Source organism: Solanum tuberosum, unplaced genomic scaffold (assembly GCF_000226075.1).
Source record: "Solanum tuberosum cultivar DM 1-3 516 R44 unplaced genomic scaffold, SolTub_3.0 scf00675, whole genome shotgun sequence".
Classification (NCBI taxonomy): domain Eukaryota; kingdom Viridiplantae; phylum Streptophyta; class Magnoliopsida; order Solanales; family Solanaceae; genus Solanum; species Solanum tuberosum.
The window spans coordinates 1-19,550 of record NW_006239600.1 but is presented as its reverse complement, the minus strand read 5'-3'; the positions used below and the strand labels follow the sequence as shown (position 1 = coordinate 19,550).

At 34.6% G+C, this 19,550-nt stretch overlaps 4 protein-coding genes across 5 annotated transcripts; 1 reads left to right on the top strand and 3 right to left on the bottom strand.

Moving 5' to 3' along the window:
• Positions 1-72: 72 nt before the first annotated feature.
• LOC102581635 (G-type lectin S-receptor-like serine/threonine-protein kinase CES101) lies at positions 73-3,870 on the bottom strand. The gene is made up of 8 exons (XM_006366799.2): positions 2,708-3,870; positions 2,388-2,504; positions 1,856-1,945; positions 1,442-1,626; positions 1,159-1,369; positions 843-1,080; positions 606-756; positions 73-530 (listed from the first exon to the last, which is right to left on the bottom strand). Exons 1-8 carry the CDS (start codon positions 3,834-3,836, stop codon positions 222-224), a joined length of 2,430 nt encoding a protein of 809 aa, XP_006366861.1. The 5' UTR covers positions 3,837-3,870; the 3' UTR covers positions 73-221.
• A 2,377-nt stretch (positions 3,871-6,247) lies between these two features.
• Positions 6,248-9,749, top strand: LOC102581303 (probable histone H2A variant 3). Its single transcript, XM_006366798.2, has 2 exons — positions 6,248-6,449; positions 9,264-9,749. Exons 1-2 carry the CDS (start codon positions 6,339-6,341, stop codon positions 9,558-9,560), a joined length of 408 nt encoding a protein of 135 aa, XP_006366860.1. The 5' UTR covers positions 6,248-6,338; the 3' UTR covers positions 9,561-9,749.
• Positions 9,750-10,057: 308 nt separating this feature from the next.
• LOC102580961 (3-ketoacyl-CoA synthase 11-like) lies at positions 10,058-12,657 on the bottom strand. The gene is made up of 2 exons (XM_006366797.2): positions 12,593-12,657; positions 10,058-11,762 (listed from the first exon to the last, which is right to left on the bottom strand). The coding sequence occupies exon 2, from the start codon at positions 11,752-11,754 to the stop codon at positions 10,219-10,221; it is 1,536 nt and encodes a 511-aa protein (XP_006366859.1). The 5' UTR covers positions 11,755-11,762; positions 12,593-12,657; the 3' UTR covers positions 10,058-10,218.
• A 570-nt stretch (positions 12,658-13,227) lies between these two features.
• LOC102580389 (heme-binding-like protein At3g10130, chloroplastic) lies at positions 13,228-17,604 on the bottom strand. Of its 2 annotated transcripts, none has more exons than XM_006366795.2 (8): positions 17,109-17,604; positions 16,099-16,236; positions 15,940-16,008; positions 15,664-15,735; positions 15,152-15,234; positions 14,923-15,054; positions 14,373-14,586; positions 13,228-13,627 (listed from the first exon to the last, which is right to left on the bottom strand). In XM_006366795.2, exons 1-8 carry the CDS (start codon positions 17,508-17,510, stop codon positions 13,583-13,585), a joined length of 1,155 nt encoding a protein of 384 aa, XP_006366857.1. In that variant the 5' UTR covers positions 17,511-17,604; the 3' UTR covers positions 13,228-13,582. The 2 variants fall into 2 exon arrangements, with proteins under 2 accessions (XP_006366857.1, XP_006366858.1); XM_006366796.2 differs by having other exon boundaries at positions 16,099-16,232; positions 17,109-17,196.
• Positions 17,605-19,550: the final 1,946 nt, after the last annotated feature.

Sequence of the window (19,550 nt, the reverse complement as noted above, 5' to 3'; positions counted from 1 at the left end):
CCATTGCCATAACTTCGCCTTGCCTTATCTCGTTTACCATCTTTGACTTAAATTCTGGATCCGTCTCAAATATTCTACTCACAAAATGCATCATAATGTAATAGTATCAAAGAAAGAGGACTCGAAATTAGTCCTATAAGTATGTACTTGAAGTTGGTGACTTTTTACACTTCATCAAAAGAATGTTAAATAAGTTACTTCCCAATTGACCATCTTGTATCTTATCTTGCTCTCAACTCTGATATTGATAGCCCGTTTATCGAGTATCTGACTACTTCTTCGGAGATCTCTGCACGTTGATCCCCTCTCTCGATGAAAAATCCTGGTCGTTCTGGTGGTGGTGGTGGTTGTTTCGTATCATTCATAAGCATTGAAACAACATTTGACATTGAAGGCCTATCTTTTGCATAATCTTGCACACAAAGAAGTCCTACATGAATGCATCTCATTACTTCATCGCGCGAGCATGATTCAATTAGTGTTGCATCTATTAGCTCCAAAGCTCTCTCATCTCTCCACAATTCCCATGCCTAAAAACATAGTACTAATAGTTATATGTTTCTCCATTTCGCGAGATATGTTCATAATATAGTCTAGAAACTTACCAGTCCTATGAGGTTTAGTGGATGTTCGGAATCATAGCAGCTGTTGTTTTTCTTGCCACTAACAATTTCTAACAGTAAAACTCCAAAGCTGAATACATCCGTTTTCGTTGAAACAATGCCTCTCAAGGCATACTCTGGAGACATATAGCCACTGAAGTAGTATCCGAAAAATGTATTCAGAACTTCAAGTAATATTGTATAAAAACTTGTATATGAAAACATTGCTTATTAACTTACTGTGTTCCAACAATTCTTTTAGTGTTTGCTTCAGATTCTTGTGTTCCAAATATCCTCGCCATGCCAAAGTCTGATATCTTTGGATTCATTTCCGCGTCAAGTAAGATGTTGCTTGCTTTTAAATCTCTATGAATCACTTTCAACCTTGAATATTTATGCAGATACAGTATACCCTGAGCAATCCCTTCGATGATTCTGAATCGTGTGTCCCAATTTAGTAGCTCCTTTTTGTTACTATCTGTTCATATCATTGTAAAAAATGAAATTTCTTGACAAAGTTGTTCTAATTGTTGAAGATGAAAAACATGATATTTACCAAAGAGGAAGAAGTCTAGGCTTTTGTTGTGCATGTATTCATAAACTATAATCCGTTCTTCGCGTAGAGTACAGTATCCTAGAAGCCTAACAAGGTTAGTATGTTGAAGTTTTGCAATCAATAGAATTTCATTCTTGAACTCCAATAGGCCTTGTCCTGAACTAGTCGAAAGTCTTTTTATAGCTACTTCTTGCCCATCAGCCATTTCTCCCTGAAAAATAATGACTCGTTTAAGTATTTATGCTTACGTGAATCATATTCATATAAAAGGTTTCATGTTTACCTTGTAAACTGGTCCGAATCCACCTTCCCCAAGCTTATTTCCTGGTGAAAAATTGTCTGTGGCGATTGCTAGGCTCTCGAGGCTGTATAACTGCACTTCATGGCTCATTTTCTTGTCTATTTTTCTCTTTTTAGATATATTTGCTGTTTGATTAAGCAATAGCAAAGCTGTTGCTTTTGCTTTCCCTGATAGTGAAAGAGGAAGTTGTGGGATCAGAACCCATAGTATAGAGCATTTCTATATTGCTCGGACTTTTAAAAAATGCTGTTTGGTGTGTGTCAGATCCTTCAAAAGTAGTGAGTTTTTTTTTTTGAGGATCCGACAGGGGTACTGTGGCAGCATTTTAGCAGAGTCCGAGCAACATAGTTGAGTTTTACTGGTGCAAGCTTCTAGCTAAATTCTTCGAGTGCTCACCTTTTCCGTGTAGAAAGTAGCATAGGGAGCTAAGTCCTACGAATAGTGTCAAACCGATTATAGCTATAAGCCATATCCACCATTTTGTTGCTGCATCAACAACAAAACAACATAACGAGTGAAATTCCACAAGTGGAGTCTGGAGAGGGTAGAGTGTGCGCAGACCTTACCCCTACCACATGGAGGTAGAGAGACTGTTTCTAAAGGACCCTCGGCTCAAGAGCAACAAATAAAAGTAGTTATGGAAATGGAAAAACGACAGTGAAGAGAACATGACAAGTAAAAAGGAAAACAGTGCAGAACATTCAGGAAAGGAGCAGTAACAACATCAACACAGATGATCTAAATGACCTTTCTCTGGATATACTCGAAACAAGGACTAGATTGTGTAATGATGATACTACAAAAGAATACGTGCCTAAAATGTATAGTTCTTTCTTAAATGGATAATATGGAGGAAACAATCAAAAAAAGGTTTTCACCTTCAATCATATACAATAGTTGAAGAGCAAGATTTAGACACAATACATACAAGTTCCTTTAGACGATCCTGACGTTGAATTAGGAGATGGTTCTGGTGCTAAATCTGGAGGAAGTGAGACTGTGCTTGGTACATCTGTGCTGTTCCGATTTCTTATTGGCACCAAATCTATGAATACACATTGCACAATTCATCGTTAGAGTCCGCTTTACTAACTTTACTTGCTAGACATAGAAACAATGCACTTCCTTGGACTACAAGAGTCTATTATACGCAGCCTTACCCTGCATATCTGCAAGAGGCTGGAGCCCGCGACCTCCTGGTCACACGACAACAACATAAAAAAGACAATGAGGTAAATATGAATATACCTCTTTCATCATCAAGAGTGAAAACATCTGATTCAAGTGAATTCAAAATCGATACGTTACTCCAAATATCACAACCAGTACCAGTAGCTGTGATAGAGGCAAAAGCAGCACAAGAACAGTTTTTCTCACACTGTTTCTTGCAATCAAATAAACTCATGTTGTTGTTTGCAAACCTAAATCTATTACCAGAGACACTATTTGGCCTCCTCTTGAACCATGAATCGTTTCTGATCGAGCACCCAATCGATTCTTGTGTCACACAACCAGCACTAGGCTTGTAAAAACACACCCCAAAAGGTCCTGCTGCTCCTCTTTCCTTAATAAAACCAAATGTATCCATTACATATCTAGACAAAGTTCGAGTCTCACTGACCGAATAAGTCACATATTTCTCATCCTCTGTCGAAACAAAACTCAAGTTAACATACTCATAGTGTGATACTCGCGATACATTGCCAAACGTCTCATTTCCCCAGCGTCCACTCGTCCAAAACACACTTCCCATCCACCATATTATCAATTGGTCAATGTCATTCGTGTCTATACCAATCGTAAATGACCCCGAGGCAGGTACATCTTTGCTTATCCAAGAAGTCAGTGACCATATCTGTCCTGTTTTAACATTTCTCCCAAGTTTCATCCCAGGTAATAGTGTATCAGTAGGATAATCAAAACTTTGCCACAATGTTTTATTCTCTGAACCATTAGTATTCAATTCCACCAACACAAAATTGCCATTGTCAAATAGTGTAGCACTTGCATTTCTTGTTGTTACATTATAAGAACTTAACATAACAAAACTGTCCCCTCCATAAAAAATTTTCAACTTTCCATCATCATCCAATGTGAGAGTGTTACCTGATGCATATTGTATCGGAATATCGCGATTTGCAACCCAAACGGGTCGATCATCACCGGGGAATAAGGTCATGTTAGAGGGTAAATTGTAGAATATGCCAATATATTGTGTTTTATTGGCATCAAGGCTAAAAAACTCAAGCCTGAATTCCTTGTTTGCTGATTCCAATTTTTCTCCAACTCTAAGGTGTTGGCCTTGAAAAATTGTGTTTTTTTGGGCAAAAGAAATGTTCATGAAGAGGAAAAATAGTAGGATTTTTAGGCATGCCATTAAAGAACTATTGTTCTAGTATGAAATTTTTTTGTATAGATATTTGAACTATGTTCTAACAAAGTTTTTCATTTTGTTGTTAAACTATTGAAAAGTTGACCTTGTCAAAATAGGCAAGCAGAACATTTTTAATTGATTAGGAAGAATATTGGAATTTTCCTCCTTGATGGTCTTAGCTAGCTTCCATTTCTTTTGTGGGTAATTGTGGTGTCCGAGTCAGCTTGTGCGTACCTGAACTAATTTTATGAGATATTTTCTACCTCCCAACAACATGTATCGGGTAACTCTGGGTTAGATTACATGCACCTCGACTAATTTCATGGTATACTTTCTACCTCACACGAATAATAAGTACCAGGTAAATCTAGATTAGCTTGCACACACCTCAACTAATTTGACAGGATACTTGCTATACCTCTAGGTCATCTTGCACGCACCTCGATTAATTTCACGACAAACTTGCTACCTTCCAAGGTACCATGTAGTTACTCTGGTTTAGTTTTTACGCACTTCGACTAATTTCAAGAGATACTTGCTACCTCTCACCAACAACGAGTACCAGATAACCCTGTAAACCAACAAATAGGGAAAAAAATCATCTAGTAATATTTATGTTTTTACTGGGATTTGAATATAAGAACTCATGGTTCTGAACTCATTGACGACTATGCCACACCTTTGAATGAGCCAACTTCCATTATATATTCAATGGTTAATTTATATAACATGATTATGACGGAGTGATAAATACTTATAATTTTACATATATATTTTAAATTTTAAAACTCTATAAACTTGATTGGGTATAGTTCTATTTCGTACAAAGTGGTTTGCGGACCAACTTGACTAAATGGTAGTATATACTTTTTCCAAGTCTTGAATATTTTAGGTTGCAGCTGGCGTTGACTAGTTAACGTGTTCTTTTTACTAGAATTTGAATTATATATATATATATATATTTTGTAAATAATCCTTGCATTATCAATATAAAATGAACGAAATCTAGGTGGTCAATTACTACAAGGGTATATCTTAATAAAGTATTCATAAAATGACAACATATATTAATTAATCATGGTCAAGTCAAAAAAGTATATGTACAAATACATATTATTATATAAATATTGATTGAATCTAATTACTCGATAAAAATAAGTTTTTACTTTAAAGTATATTATTCTCTATGACTATGAGAGATGATGCATACTCATTGAGTTTTAGTTATTGAAAAAGAATTTGAGAAGTTGTGATTCAACAATATATAATATATCTTCAGTTTATCGTGAATGTGATTCTAGATAGGAGAACATAAATATCAAGAATTAGGATAAAAAATTAATAGATAGTCGAGCGATTCCTTTCTTTCTCGAGGAGAACGTGGTCCTGTCTTGGAGTACCTTATTGACTCCCTTTGCTCCTTTCCATTATTATTAATATTATTATTATCAGTAAGAGAAGGAGAAATGTGGAGAGAATTAGAAGTTGGGGAATCGAACCTTTATGAACAAGTTGAATTTTCAGATAACCAATCAATTGAGTTACTGAGATTCTCCTACGGTTAATTCTTTTAGTTTGGTTATCTTACTAATTTTTTTTTGTCAATATTCTTTTTCTTAGTATATTAATATTCAAGCTTCTTCCGCTCTTGTATTTTCAAATGTTTTTTTTTTAAAATTGTGGGTCTATCCGAAACAACTTCACTACCTTACATAAAATAGAAATAAAATGTGATTACACTCTTATCCTCCTCAAACCCCATTCTTGAAATCACACCAATTTTTGTTATATTTACTTTTGCCATATTTTGTATTTTCATTTATTTTAAATGTTTCAAAAGAAAATAGACTACAATAATTATCTACTTCGTACTTGACTATTTAATATTTACCAGGAGCAATAATTGGTACATCAGAAATGTGTTCTTCCCGATCCTCTCAACGTTCTATCTAGTGTGCACACAAAAAATAGATCGAACTGTCTCACAACATTCTGAATCCTACTCATGTACTACGTTAATGGGCGAACAACTCGAAACTTGTAACCATAAAGAAAATATACTACGATTGCATACATGTACCCTCGATACAGGCAAAAAAGAAAGCAGCCCTCACCCTAGGTGAGCCCAAAAGTCCAGCAAAAATCAACTAGGCAACGTAGTCTTATTCGATGAATGACAGTGGAAAGACATAGTAAAATATAATAATAATAAAAATAAAAGAAAAGTGACAAACTTGGAGTTTCTAGGTGTAATTTACTCTTTTACCCTTCTCAATCTAGTAAACCACATGCTTCTCAAAAGTAATTTCACTCACAACACAAGGTTAAAATGGTCAAAATATCTTCCATTAGATGGGGCCCCCAACCCCTTCCAGCTCAGTCCCAATCACATTTTATTTATATATAATATACTATATACTCTCATCTCTCTCGACTGTGCTGAAATTTTTTCGATCAAAAAAAATAAAATTGAATCGGAAAATCACCCAATTTCGACCGGAAAAAATGTCGGGAAAAGGAGCTAAGGGTTTGATTATGGGGAAAACAGCGGCTAATAAGGATAAAGAAAAGGAGAAGAAGAAACCCACTTCTCGTTCTTCTCGTGCTGGTCTTCAGGTGTTTTTTTTCTCCTTTTTTTTTTTTCTGGGTTTGCTCTTAATTCTTCATTTTGTGATGTTTTTGGATTGATTGTATGATTTATGATCGTAAATTAGGGTTTTTGATGAGTTGTAGTTTCTGGGTTTGTCTTTTTTAGGCTAAATTGGATTTAAAGTTCTCTGTTTTACTGGCAAAGTTGTTGAATTTGCATAAAAATGTGTAGTTGGAAAAGTTTTCTCATTCTTTTGATATATAGTTAAATTTTTATGATCTTCATTGTGTTCGATTATTCCATATGGAATTGAGCTTGAATTTGAAAAGTTTGCGCATTTTTATTTGTTTAAGCTCAATTTTGTCAAAGTTTCTGGTCCTTGATGTTGCGCGTTTAAGCATTGAAGTGAGGCACAAAACATGTTGAGTGCTTTGGCTAGCTTTATGGGAGCTTTAGTGTTATCGTGAAGGTTCTAAGGCGTACTTCTCCTTGCGAATGAGCATAATTTTGAAGTTGCGACTATTAAAAAATTGATATTTCACTTTATTTTTGTTTGATTTTTTCTTTATATATTTGTTATTCATGCTTATGATTGTTAATCTTGGACTACACAAACACATTTGTTTTTTTTCCCATTTGCGCCTTTTTTTTGTTTAAAGTCCACATTTTATTTGCGGTTTGTGTTTAAAGCTCCAAAGGACCTTAGAGCTTTTTGCTTTATTACCACTATCTTTTTTGTGTTTCGTAGTTGTTCTTTATTGTTGTATTTAGTTTTTTTTCTCAGATGTAGTTAAGGACTTAGGGGCTTATCCCAACCTAATAGATTTGGCTCGAACACTGTGTATGTGGTAAAAAATCCACTAAATAAGTACTCCCTCTGTCCCAAAATACTTGTCACATTTCACTTTTCGAGAGTCAAACTACGTGAATTTTGACCAACACTTGAAAGTATATTTTATTATCATATTGATATGATAAGCCTTGCTATTTAGAGTGTTTTTTCGGGTAATTCTTGAATATTTGAATTTTAAAATATTGAATTGATCTAATCTAATGTAGCTCCAAAGATTAATAAAATTGACTATCGAAAAGAGAAACGTGACAGCTATTTTGGGACAGAGTTCAAATAATAGAGTTTGAACCTATTAAATCAAATAGGTTGTGGTAGAATTCCAAACTCGAACTCATAATGTTCAAATTATTGATCCGCCTCTGATTTTCCCCTCTTTTTTTGGGGAATGTAAGGATTTCTGTTATTACTTTGCAAGGTTATTAAATACGTCTAAACAAAGTGTATGGGTAATACATAGTATTAGAAAAGGTCTGTCCACTATTTGATAATGGCTACATATTCTTTTGATGTAGATTACGTATATATATAAACTTTATTCTATTCAATATGATATTCAGCTGAACTGGAACCTTTGTCCTTTTTTATTTGTTTAATATTAAATTTCTCCCATGAGACTAGTCTTTACCCCACACTAGCAAATAATTCTTTATTTCAATTTAATTTAGCTGAACTAGAGCCTGTGTTCTTGTGTACATTACACTCACTTAGGTTGGGTTGAGCTTTGGTGTTAGAAGCGCAGAGAGGTTAAACTATCTTTTTTACCTTAAGCAAAGGCTGAAGAAGCTCTCAATGAACTAATCTTGAGATTATCTAGCATGTGTGATGGACTTAAGTTTGTGGTTTCTTTTTCTGTGGAAATGGTTGATAATCAAAGCGGGACCCCAATAAGCTGCTTTCTATTTCCTATGGTTTAGTATAAGGTGCCAAAATTTGGGCATCATGCGCTTTACGGGTTTGTTCTTATCGTTTATAAGGACTGTGTTTAAGAGCTGTTAAAAACATGAAACATGGTAGTATATAATCCTGGATATTCACGAGTTTTAGGGGATATTCAAGAAATAGATTCAAAATAGTCATAAATGTAGAAGCAGAAAAAGAGCCATGGGAGATGAAGGTCAACCATAATTGGCTACATACATCTTTATCTTCTTGGGGACCTAATGAGCATTGACATTGTGGTTCGTGCAGCTTTGGCTCAGGGATGTCTCCTCTTCTATCCAGACAAAATTTGAATTTTTTTGGCAATGGCGGACTTATTTCGGTTTGATGGTTAGGATCAATTGAACTTGTCATGAATGAACTTAAGGATTTGGTCTGCCTTTTTTATAGGACTTGAGACTGATCTTTTTGCTGTGGTCGTGAAGATGTAATAGCTTTGGCAGCGATTTTGAAATTGTAAGTCAAACCAATTAGAAACTTGTTTTCTAAGTGGTTAGCAATTGTTTTTATCCCTTTTTTTTGGGCGGGGGGAGAAGAGGGGCGGGAGTGCTGGGAGCTGGTTTCTATCCAGTGATAAATTTGAAGATGCAAGAAAGTCTTGCGAGCGGTAATGGAGAATGATACTGTATAATTTGATCATTCTGTTTTCTCTATGCAATGCACTACTTGTGTGAACAGTAAGGTCTGTTTGGTGATAGTTTTATTCCAGGAATGTAGTTGCTCTTCTTGACTCTTGAATTGACCCGTGCTGCATGCCTGCAAACTTCTCAACAATTAGGCAATGGCCATGAAGTTAAGGGCCCTTTTCTTGACTCATCCATTTTAGTAACATTGATACTTTGTCGTTTCAAAGCCAAGGCATCCATATAGTGTCCTATACTCCTATATGCATCCTGGCAATGACATTCGAGAGCAGTACTGGTGTTATACTACCCTGTGTACTAATGTCTTTGTATTTTTGTTCATTCATCTAATTTGATTAATAAGAGGATTATGTGACACTGGCTTTCCTTGTGGTTTCTAACTTGCTTGTCTTGTGCCTTCTCAGTTTCCAGTTGGGCGTATCCATCGACTGCTGAAGGAGAGAACCAACGCCAACGGGAGAGTGGGTGCTACTGCAGCTGTCTACTCTGCTGCAATCTTGGAGTATCTAACCGCGGAGGTATTGGAGCTGGCTGGAAATGCAAGCAAGGATTTGAAGGTGAAACGTATCACCCCAAGACATTTGCAGCTAGCAATTCGAGGCGATGAAGAACTTGATACTCTGATCAAAGGAACAATAGCTGGAGGAGGTGTTATACCGCACATTCACAAGTCGCTCATCAACAAATCTTCTAAGGAGTAATGGAAGTCTGTGTGCTTGCTACAACTAGACATAGAAATTGTTATGTTGGCATACTGTTTTTTCGAAAACTTTAACCAGTTGGTTTTGGTGTCTGCAAATGCATAGACATAGAATTGTTATGCTGGCATATTTCGTGGTCCTTAGCTGACATACTAAATTTAATGTGATTGCCTGATTTCTTTTATTGTCTCTATGGATGTGAATTGTGAATGTTGGAAGGCTTCGAGACAGTGACATACACAAGATTATATGCAAAAATTGTCTTAGTATCACAATTCGTTGGGTAGTTAAGATGCGTGCAAACGAGCTTGAACATCAGTAACAACAACAAAAAGTAGGAAATTTTGCTTCAACTTTCATAGTTCATACTGGATACATTTGTCAAAGAATTTGTAACAATATTAGAAAAATGACAATCAACATTATCCTTAAAATAATAAATCTATCAAAGATTACAAGCTTTAATCAAAACTCACAACCTAATAAGGTTTCAAAAATAGTTGATTGAATTCTAAAACAATTGGTAACATCCAAAAGACAACAAAACTCTCTTATAGACAACTAACAAATTGTCCTTTACTATGTCTGTATAATTGTACCAACTACCTTCAAATCCTGGATCCGTCTCTGTCTCTGCTTTCTGATCAACATTAGGTATTTAAAAATTTGCTACCCTTGGAACGTCCACGGGAAACTTATCTATCTCATCCATCCATGGATTCACTTCCTTTACTGGCTTTATAGTCCTCAAAGCCTTCCATACAGCACTATTACACTTGAATCCTGAACCAAATCCTATTTGCCACACTCTGTCACCTCTCTTCACTCTTCCCTTAGCTTCTGTATAAGCCATCTCGTACCATAAAGAGCTACTCGAAGTGTTTCCAAAACGATACAATGTCATTCTTGATGGCTCGAGATGCCTTTCAGTAAGATGCAAATTCTTCTCTATTTCATCTAAAACAGCTCTTCCACCAGCATGAATGCAGAAATGCTCGAATGCTAGTTTGAAATCAGGAATATAAGGCTTCAACTTCATCTTAAATAGTTTCTTCCCAACAAGTGTAGCAAAAAAAAGTAACTGTTCTGATATCGGTAACACAAGAGGTCCAAGAGTAGTAATGTTGGTTTTTAAGGCATCTCCAGCCACTGCCATGAGTTCTTTCGACAAAGAAACACCTAGTTTCCCATTAGCATCCTCCTCTTGTGTAACGGAAGCAAAACACTTGTCGTCTGCACCTTTGTTTGTACGAACAGCGTGTAAAAGTTGGTATTTTGATCTCCTTCTCTCTGTTAATTTATTTGAAAGAAGTATAGCTGCACCTCCCATTCTGAACAAGCAATTTGACACTAATTTTGATCTGTCATTTCCAAGATACCAATTGAGTGTGATATTCTCTGTACTAACAACCAAAGCATATGTACCTGGATGCACTTGAAGTAACTTTTTAGCAAGATCAATAGCAATTACCCCTGCACTGCACCCCATTCCACCTAAATTATAGCTAGCTATGTTCCCTCTAAGCTTATAATGATTTATAATCATTGCAGACAAAGACGGCGTTGGATTAAACAGGCTGCAGTTCACAATCAATATCCCAATGTCCTTCGTTTTCATGTTCGTTTTAGCCAATAGACCATCAATAGCACCAAACATAACAGTCTCTGCCTCTTTCCTAGCTTGTTTCAAAGACGGATTTGGTGGTATGTTGAGCAAAGCCTCAGGGAAATACGTGTTGTCCCCTAGCCCTGATCGTTGTAAAATCCTCCGTTGGAAATCAAGATTCTCCTCAGAAAATGCACCAGTTAGCTTAGATTGATCCATGAAAGTCTGCATTGTGCACTTAAATGCTTCACTAGGCTTGTAGCAGTTAAAGTCCACAAGGTATACAGGGTGAGGACGCGTTACAATGTAGACCGTTACTACGATTACTATGAGTGTTGAACATGAAATTACAGAGATGAGATTGTATTGAAGATTGTCCCATAATTCAGAAAGATCTTGAGGAGTTAATGTTGACATGTGAGCAGCAACCACAGCTACTAGAGGAGTTAATAAGAGGTACATTCCATGAGTAATGAGGTAATGGTAACCAAGTTTTACATATTTCAACTTAACTGATTTGTTGTAATCTGGCAACTTGTTTGATGAAGGTGGCATCAAGGGTGTAGTTGCTTCTTTTGCTTCTGTCATTTTCCTCCCTGTTTAAAAACATTTGACACAAGTTTAAGTCAGTGGCGTACACAGGATTTTTCGTAAGCAGATCACTATAATGATAATTGATAAGTGATGTCAATTTTATATTAGTTAGCTTATTACATAGATGGTAAACTATGTTGGTTGGTCTCTCCAAAATTAGTGCGGTACTCGTGTCAGATCCTTAAAAGTACATCACTTTTGAAGGATAAGACATGTGTCCATCGACATTTTATCATTCTGTATGGGAAAAAGTGATAGTTGAGATGTGTTTCATTGAAATTTACTTTGATTTTACACAAATAGTTTGAAATACAATATAAATCTTATTCCAAATTCTGATTAAAGGAGATCAAATCCATCATAATCTTGTTATTTCTTGATTTAGAGCATTAGAATGAAAAAAAAAGGAGGTGCATAACTTGTATCGATGCCAAACAATAACATATCCAGTATAATTCCATAAGTGGGGTTTGGAAAGGGAGAGTGCCGTTTTAGAAAAGATACAATAGTTTCCGATTCCCCGAGCTTAGGGATCAATTACAAGGGGTAACCAGTCGATCTAGTGTATACGCAGACCTTAATCCGACCTTTTGTTGGGTAGAGAGGATATTTACGATAGACCCTCGGCTCAAGTAAAAACATATCAAATCACGTTTGAGAAGAAAATACACTATTCAAGAAATGTTCGAAATAATTTGTATTAATGCCAATTAAGGAAAATCCAATCACCATTATGTATGATCAACAATAAAAAATTTCATGGATATATAAACATTACATTAAAATTCAGAAACACCAAAATAAAATAAAAATTCCAAGAGAAAAAACTAACCTCGACAAAGAGTATATCACACCCTAAATCGCTTCAATCCCCTCTAGAGAAGCAAAAGAGAAAGAGTTTGCACCATAACACCAAGGCAAACAATAAGTTGTAAAATTGTGTTAATCCATTGAATAATTTTTGTTACAAATATGGGGTTGTGAGAGTTTAACGGTTAGATTAAAAAATAAAAAATAAATATTTAGAAAAATATGGAATGCCATTAATTTAAATGGATAATACTACCTTATGTAAGGCCTTTTTGTATTTTGACAACGCGAATCTATAATCTAGAGTCAGTAGGTTTAAAATAAATACAATTAATTAATTTTTTGTACATATATCAAAAAAAGGAGTTAGAAAATAAAGGATTTCACTAAACCCACAAAACTTTGAATTAAAAAAGTCATTCAAGGTAATTACCTAAGTGGTTCAATATTCACTTTAAAAGAAAAGGAAAATATGTCACTATAACATGACACATTTAAATTATCTACACTAATAATTTGAAAATTCAAAAAAATTCACATGAACTTAGTAGTTTATCCAATTATAACATGTTAGAGTTATCCTTTTGATCAAATTAGCAATTGAAACACACACATGTACGGGTGGGAGGTAACATATATCTGGTGGAATAGCCAATATACACGCAAATCGGCCCATACACCACTAAATAAAATAAAAAGTAACATAATTTGGTGCAATGAACAATATAAATCTTTTTAGTGTTAATTGAGTTCAACACAAGCATTATCATTGCTATGTACAAACCACATTTTCAACAGCATACCCCGTATAATCTCACAACTGTAGTCTGGGGAAGATAAGACATACACATATCATACCTCTACCATTGTGGGGTAGAGATGTTGTTTTCAATAGACTCTCGGTACAACGACACATTACCAAACTTGTGAATGCCCTGTCTTTCACTCATCAAACTCTCAACGATTTTGAGAATGGGAACCAATATATGAACACCAAAAAAATAGCCAAGATTCAATCCAGCTTGAAGTCTTCAAGCCATATAAGAACTTCATTCCTCTACAAGTCCAAACAAAAAAAAAGAAAAAAGAAACATTCAGACAAAAAATGACTTTAAGAAGTGACAAAATGAATTCAATATTCGAAGTTTATGGGTTCCTACATCGACCTCAAGTTGATATACATAACTAGGTAACAGTCAAATATTTATAGATATTTAGTGAATTTCTTGGTCCCTGTGAACCTGTAAGTTAGGCTATAGATCAGCCAGCTCTGATTAAATTTCAAACCTTTCATCAAATGAGAATACTAGCAATAGATAATGTCCCAAACATAATATAATGTCATATGAATCTTATAAGTCGATCAATCACCGTCTCAATCTCAAACTAGTTGGAAACATCAGAATGGTTATGATTTAAATTTTTTGATGATCTATTAGGTACCTCTAGATAACTTGGCCTATTACTAGCTACGATCATATTTCAGCCAATTTGAGAACCATCGAAAGAGACCATCGGGAGTCAAACTTAATAATCTCTCCTATCTGAGACACGTAGCTCTAATCGTCTGGATGATTACAGGGCATGTTCATGTTTATGCATCTTAAATTTAGATGGAAACATCATGTCCAAATTCTCTAATAACATTCTAAGGAGTTCGTGAGGGTCATAGTTCGTATCTAAGGCACTGATAATCGGGACGGGAAATACAGAGAACTAAAAAGGATCTGTAATCTAAAGCAAAAGAGGACCTTAATCAAGGATGCAATGAAACAAACAATCATCCAGGACATAGGACATACCATTATAAATTTCCACGTGCGACCAGGATCATTGTAGCGAGCGAGCATACAATCAGATCGAGGTTTGAGACCGTCTCTTATAAGACTAGATCGGAGTTGTTTCTCCTTTTCTCGAACAACATCATCTGTTGGTTTGCCACTAAACTTTATTGCAGCAGCGATGCCTCCTTCAGTTTTCCTTAAGCTAATACCTTCTTTACTTGGAGCTGGTAAGCTATTCAAAATAAAACTTTAATTTCACATTTGTTCTATTTGACAAAGAAAAGAAGTAAAGTTCAAATTTTTATAGCAGACGCGGACAAGGCTTATGACATATATATATGAAAAACCAGTAAGTTTCCACAAAAATTGAAATATCAACTCGTATTCTCAAAAGAACAGTGAGATCAATGCTAAGAATCTTAAAGTTGAACTGATAAGAGGTAAAAGCGAAGATCCGCCTCTGTGCTTACGCCTGCATATTCTACATTAGGACAAAGATTCCTCACTACTTACACTCCAGCATGAGATGTTTATGTTTTCGCTTATTTTAACTAAGAAAACATGTTACCTGCTCAAAGATTTATCCGATGGAAGAACTATTTGGATCGACACTTTAGAGTTTTCAGCATCAAATGCCTGAGTGAAGACAGGAGTAGTCATCGGTATCTTCTCCGTTGTAGCATTCTTTCCAAATATGTACCTATATTTAGAGGAGTCAACGATCTTCAAAATCTGAAACACAAAACGCATTAAAAGATACCAAAAGAAAAGAAGAAAAAGGAGTCGTTTTATCCCACCCGGCAACATCATTGAAACCTCTATTTCCTGCGAGATTGTCGCCTTCTGTTTCTACAACTATGAAAGGATCATACTTCCTTACCTGTATTACACAAATGAAAATTACGAGCAATTTAGAACATTAGTTGGGATTCATCATTCACCCCTAAACTGAACAACAATGCTGTGCTATGTTGCTCGGACTCTTCAAAAATGTGGACGGGTGTGAGTAGGATCCTCCAAAATTAGTGCATTTTGGAGGATCCAACACAGGTGCAGCAACAATTTTGGAGAGTCCGAGCAACTTAGATGCTATGCACTGCACGGTGCAAGCATCAACTACAGTGAACTCAAAACTTAAGAATATAGAACTTCAAATATACATAATCTTAAAACTCTAATGCAATCGTTCAGCTAGTTTTTTGGAGGATCCGAGCAACATAGGCTAAAAGTAGCAGAAACCATTCAACGATATAAGTAAAGAAGTAGTTCTTAGCTTGAAGTACGATGCTATGAGATAAATACTACGAACCTCATAAGCTGCTGTTCTTCTTAGTATTTGATAGCTGGGTGTTTCCAAGTCAGGGGTCTTGTAAATTCTTAACTGCTCGATAATTGCAACTCAAATTTAAACAACGTCCGGACAGCTATGTTTCTCTGACTCCTCAAAAATGGCGAAGAGTGCATGTCAGATCCTCCAAAGTAGTGCACTTCTTGGAGGATCTAATACGGGCGCACAAACATTTTTGGAGAGTCCGAGCAATATATATAGCTTGAAAGCATAAACTAAACCAATTTGATAGCACACCTGTTTTATGACTTCGACCAAACCTTCTAGAGAAAAATAATCATTATTCCGAATCGAATCCCAATAGTCCTACATATTTCAACAAGAGTAGGTTAGTACTAATCCACAAGGCGATTCAATTATTTAGAATTTGCAACAAGGAAGAGCGAGGAATCAAACCACGTGGCTGTTAAACTTGTTTGTTTTTGGATTGACGCCCATAACGGATGTGCCTGTGAAGACTAATTCAGGTTTCCATGGAAGAAGAACGAACTTCATCACCATAGTCCATCTTGTAGTTATTTCATAAGGCCCTGTCTACAACAAACTCAATCACTCAAAAAAGTTCACGTTCATAATCAATGCATTACACTCCTTAGCAGTGTCGGAGCCCGAATTTTCACCAAAAGGTTCAAAATGTGAAGAAGTAAACACACGATGAAGTCAAAAGGGGTTCAACATCCACTAACAAATTCTCCAACATACTAGTACCACTTTTAATGTTCGGTTTCCTATAGTTAGTTGAGCTGACTAAACAAATTTCATACACTATCCGTATATAGAAGTTCAACTCATAATCCATAATCCAAGATACTAATACTACTTTTTATGAACGGTTACTTGTAGTTATCTAAGCTATTAGAGTAAATTTTGCACACTATCATTGTACAAAATTTAAACTCATAACAAATTTTCCTAACTACTTTTTGTGGACGATTACTTATAATTATTTGAGCTCATAGAAAGAATCTTATGCATTGTCAGCGTATACAAGTTAAACTCGTAACCAATTTTCCAAGATACTAATGAACTGATAGAGCAACCAACCATTTACACTTTTTTAATTTATGCCCTCATAACAAACAACTTTTTCGTCAGATATAAGTTTATTTTCTGTATGATAATATCCATAAGTTATATTCGTACATGACTTTAATAGATATAAGTTCGATTTCTAAAGGGCAAAAATTAAAAACAGGCCAATTTGAACTGCAAACATACAATTTTATGAAGTTAAACTCATAACCAATACACATATACTTCCTACATTCTAATTTATTCGTCTGGTTTTGACTTGACATGAAGTTTAAGAAAGTAAATCTTGTAGCCTTAAACATGTCAGTTGTCAAAACGAACTAAAAATAAAAAAGTAAGTGAAATAAATTGAAACCAAACGAGTAAATGCTAACCTGTTTAGCCCAATGAAGTTGAAAATTAGGCCTAAACAATTGATTCAACATGGCAATATTAAACAAATAGCCATCAATTGAATCATGTTTAGTAATTGGGTCTCTAAATTTCACATAATCATCATAAGCCATACGATTAATTCCTTGATCATCAAATAAATGAGGCAAATCTTCATATAAAAATTCAACTAATTTATTCATATCAACTGTTGGGTTTTTTAATGGACTCTGTTTATCAACTAAACTTTGATAAATTTTGAATTTTTTTTGAGATTTTAGAGTTTTTGTTTTGTTTTTTTTGGGGGGAGTGAGGAAGACTGAAGTGGGGTGGCATTGCCGGAAAATGGGTCGCCGGTGAAGTGATGGCCGGGAAATCAGGTCGGAAAGTTGTGAGGTGGACATTTTTTTTAAATTTTTTTTAGTACTGTTCTGTATTTTTATGTTTTAAAAGGATGTGTTTTGGTTTTCGTGTCATAAATATTGGCCATAGAAAGTATTGGTGGGGATTTTCTTGCAGCTAAGTATTTTTTGTTTTTAATTTATGCTCAGTGTCTAATATCCATATTGATTATTGTAGAAAAATTTTAAGTGTATTTTTGTATTCTTTTTATTTCAATTTATGTGATATTTTTTATTTTTTCGAAAGTCAAACAATTTAAGTTTGACCGGAAATTTGCGCGTGGGAATCTTTAATTTTCTTGAAATGAAATTTATATATTTGTAAATTACGTAAAAAGTACTATAAGTCATAATAATTGACAATTCAAAATAATTAAAAGATATATGAAAAATTTACGGCCAAAGATAGACTTGTTTGAATCTCGTAATCCGAAAAATATCACATAAATTGAAACGAAGGGAGTACTACTTTCAATCTATTTTAATTATCGTGTTTATTTAAAATAATTGCTATTTTAGCAAATCAAGATATAATTTATCGAACAAGAATTAAATATATTTTTGTACAATCACAAATACTTTAAATAAACTCTCGTTATACTTGAATCTTTGACGGAGTGACACATGTATGAATTGTTATATTTATGATTGAATTAATTTTAAAAAGTCCATAGATAAATTTGATTCTGACTTTGTAGAGCCGGTGAAATGGGGATTGAGAGTGTATTCACAACTTGAGATTCTCCATTTCCACAAATTATCATATATTATATAATATAAGGTGTAAAGTAATTTTACAATGTGGCAGCCAAGGTTATGGCATGCACATTCCTCAAGTAACACAACACACTTCCTAACGTGTCTACACTGCATATTTCCTTTATATAAGCATAATATGATGATTTTTTTCATATCTTGTCAAAAGATATCATACAATATTATCCAATATCATATTTAATATTTCTATTGTCTAAGAAGATACATATATAATGTGTAGCACTTTTAAGATTATTGGATCCCATAAGCTAAAGTCGTGTTTTATGTTGCTCAAATTTTTCAAAAATGTTATTAGGGGTGTGTCGAAATCTTCAAAAGCAGTATATTTTTGGAAAATCCGACATGGATGTGGCATCATTTTTGGAAAATCCAAGAAATATAAGTCGTGCTCATATGGATCTGAAGACGACGACGATGACGAACATGACTATGCTCCAGCGACATACTTAGAAAGAGATGACGACGATGATGATGGAAACTACGATTATGCTCCTGCCGCTCTCACTTGATGATGTTATCGTATAACATGTATTTCTTCATACTAATTGGTGACATCATATTATAATAACGAGGAAACTATAAAAATAGTTTTTTTTTTTTTTTTTTTTTGTATATTAAGCAATAGCATGCATTGCTCTATTAGTTTATTGTATAAAAAAAACAATCGAGGCTTTTTTTTAATGAAAAATTTAGCACACATCATATGAAATCAGATTAATTATGACAGTGCAAAGGTTTAGGAATAAATTAAACATATGAAGCTAAATTAATTAAAAAAATCAGTCTACATCTACATCTGGGACATGACAAAAGCACTTAAATCGTTCAACTTAAGCAATCAACAAAAAAATATATACCATATATAGTTAACTTATCTAATGTCTAGACAAAAAAAAATAAAAATAAAAAATTATCTAATGTCTAGACGCAGTCAAACTTCAAGTGGTATATATGTGTCTTTATTATAAATAAATATCAAAAGAATTAAAGTTAAGAAAAGTCACAAGCAATACTCATGCCAATCACAACAACTACAACAATTAACAATATAATCGGTGTAATCCCATAAGTGGAGTCTGAAGAGGATATGATGTATGCAAATCTTATCCCTATCTTTGTGGGATAAAGAAGTTATTTCCCATAGAGTCATTATAGTAAATAACATTTGGATATCTGAATGACTCATTCTGAATTGTATATCATGAGGGTTAACCTAAACACCGCCAATAGTTCTGTAATGACCCGAAAGGTCATTTTGGTGATTTT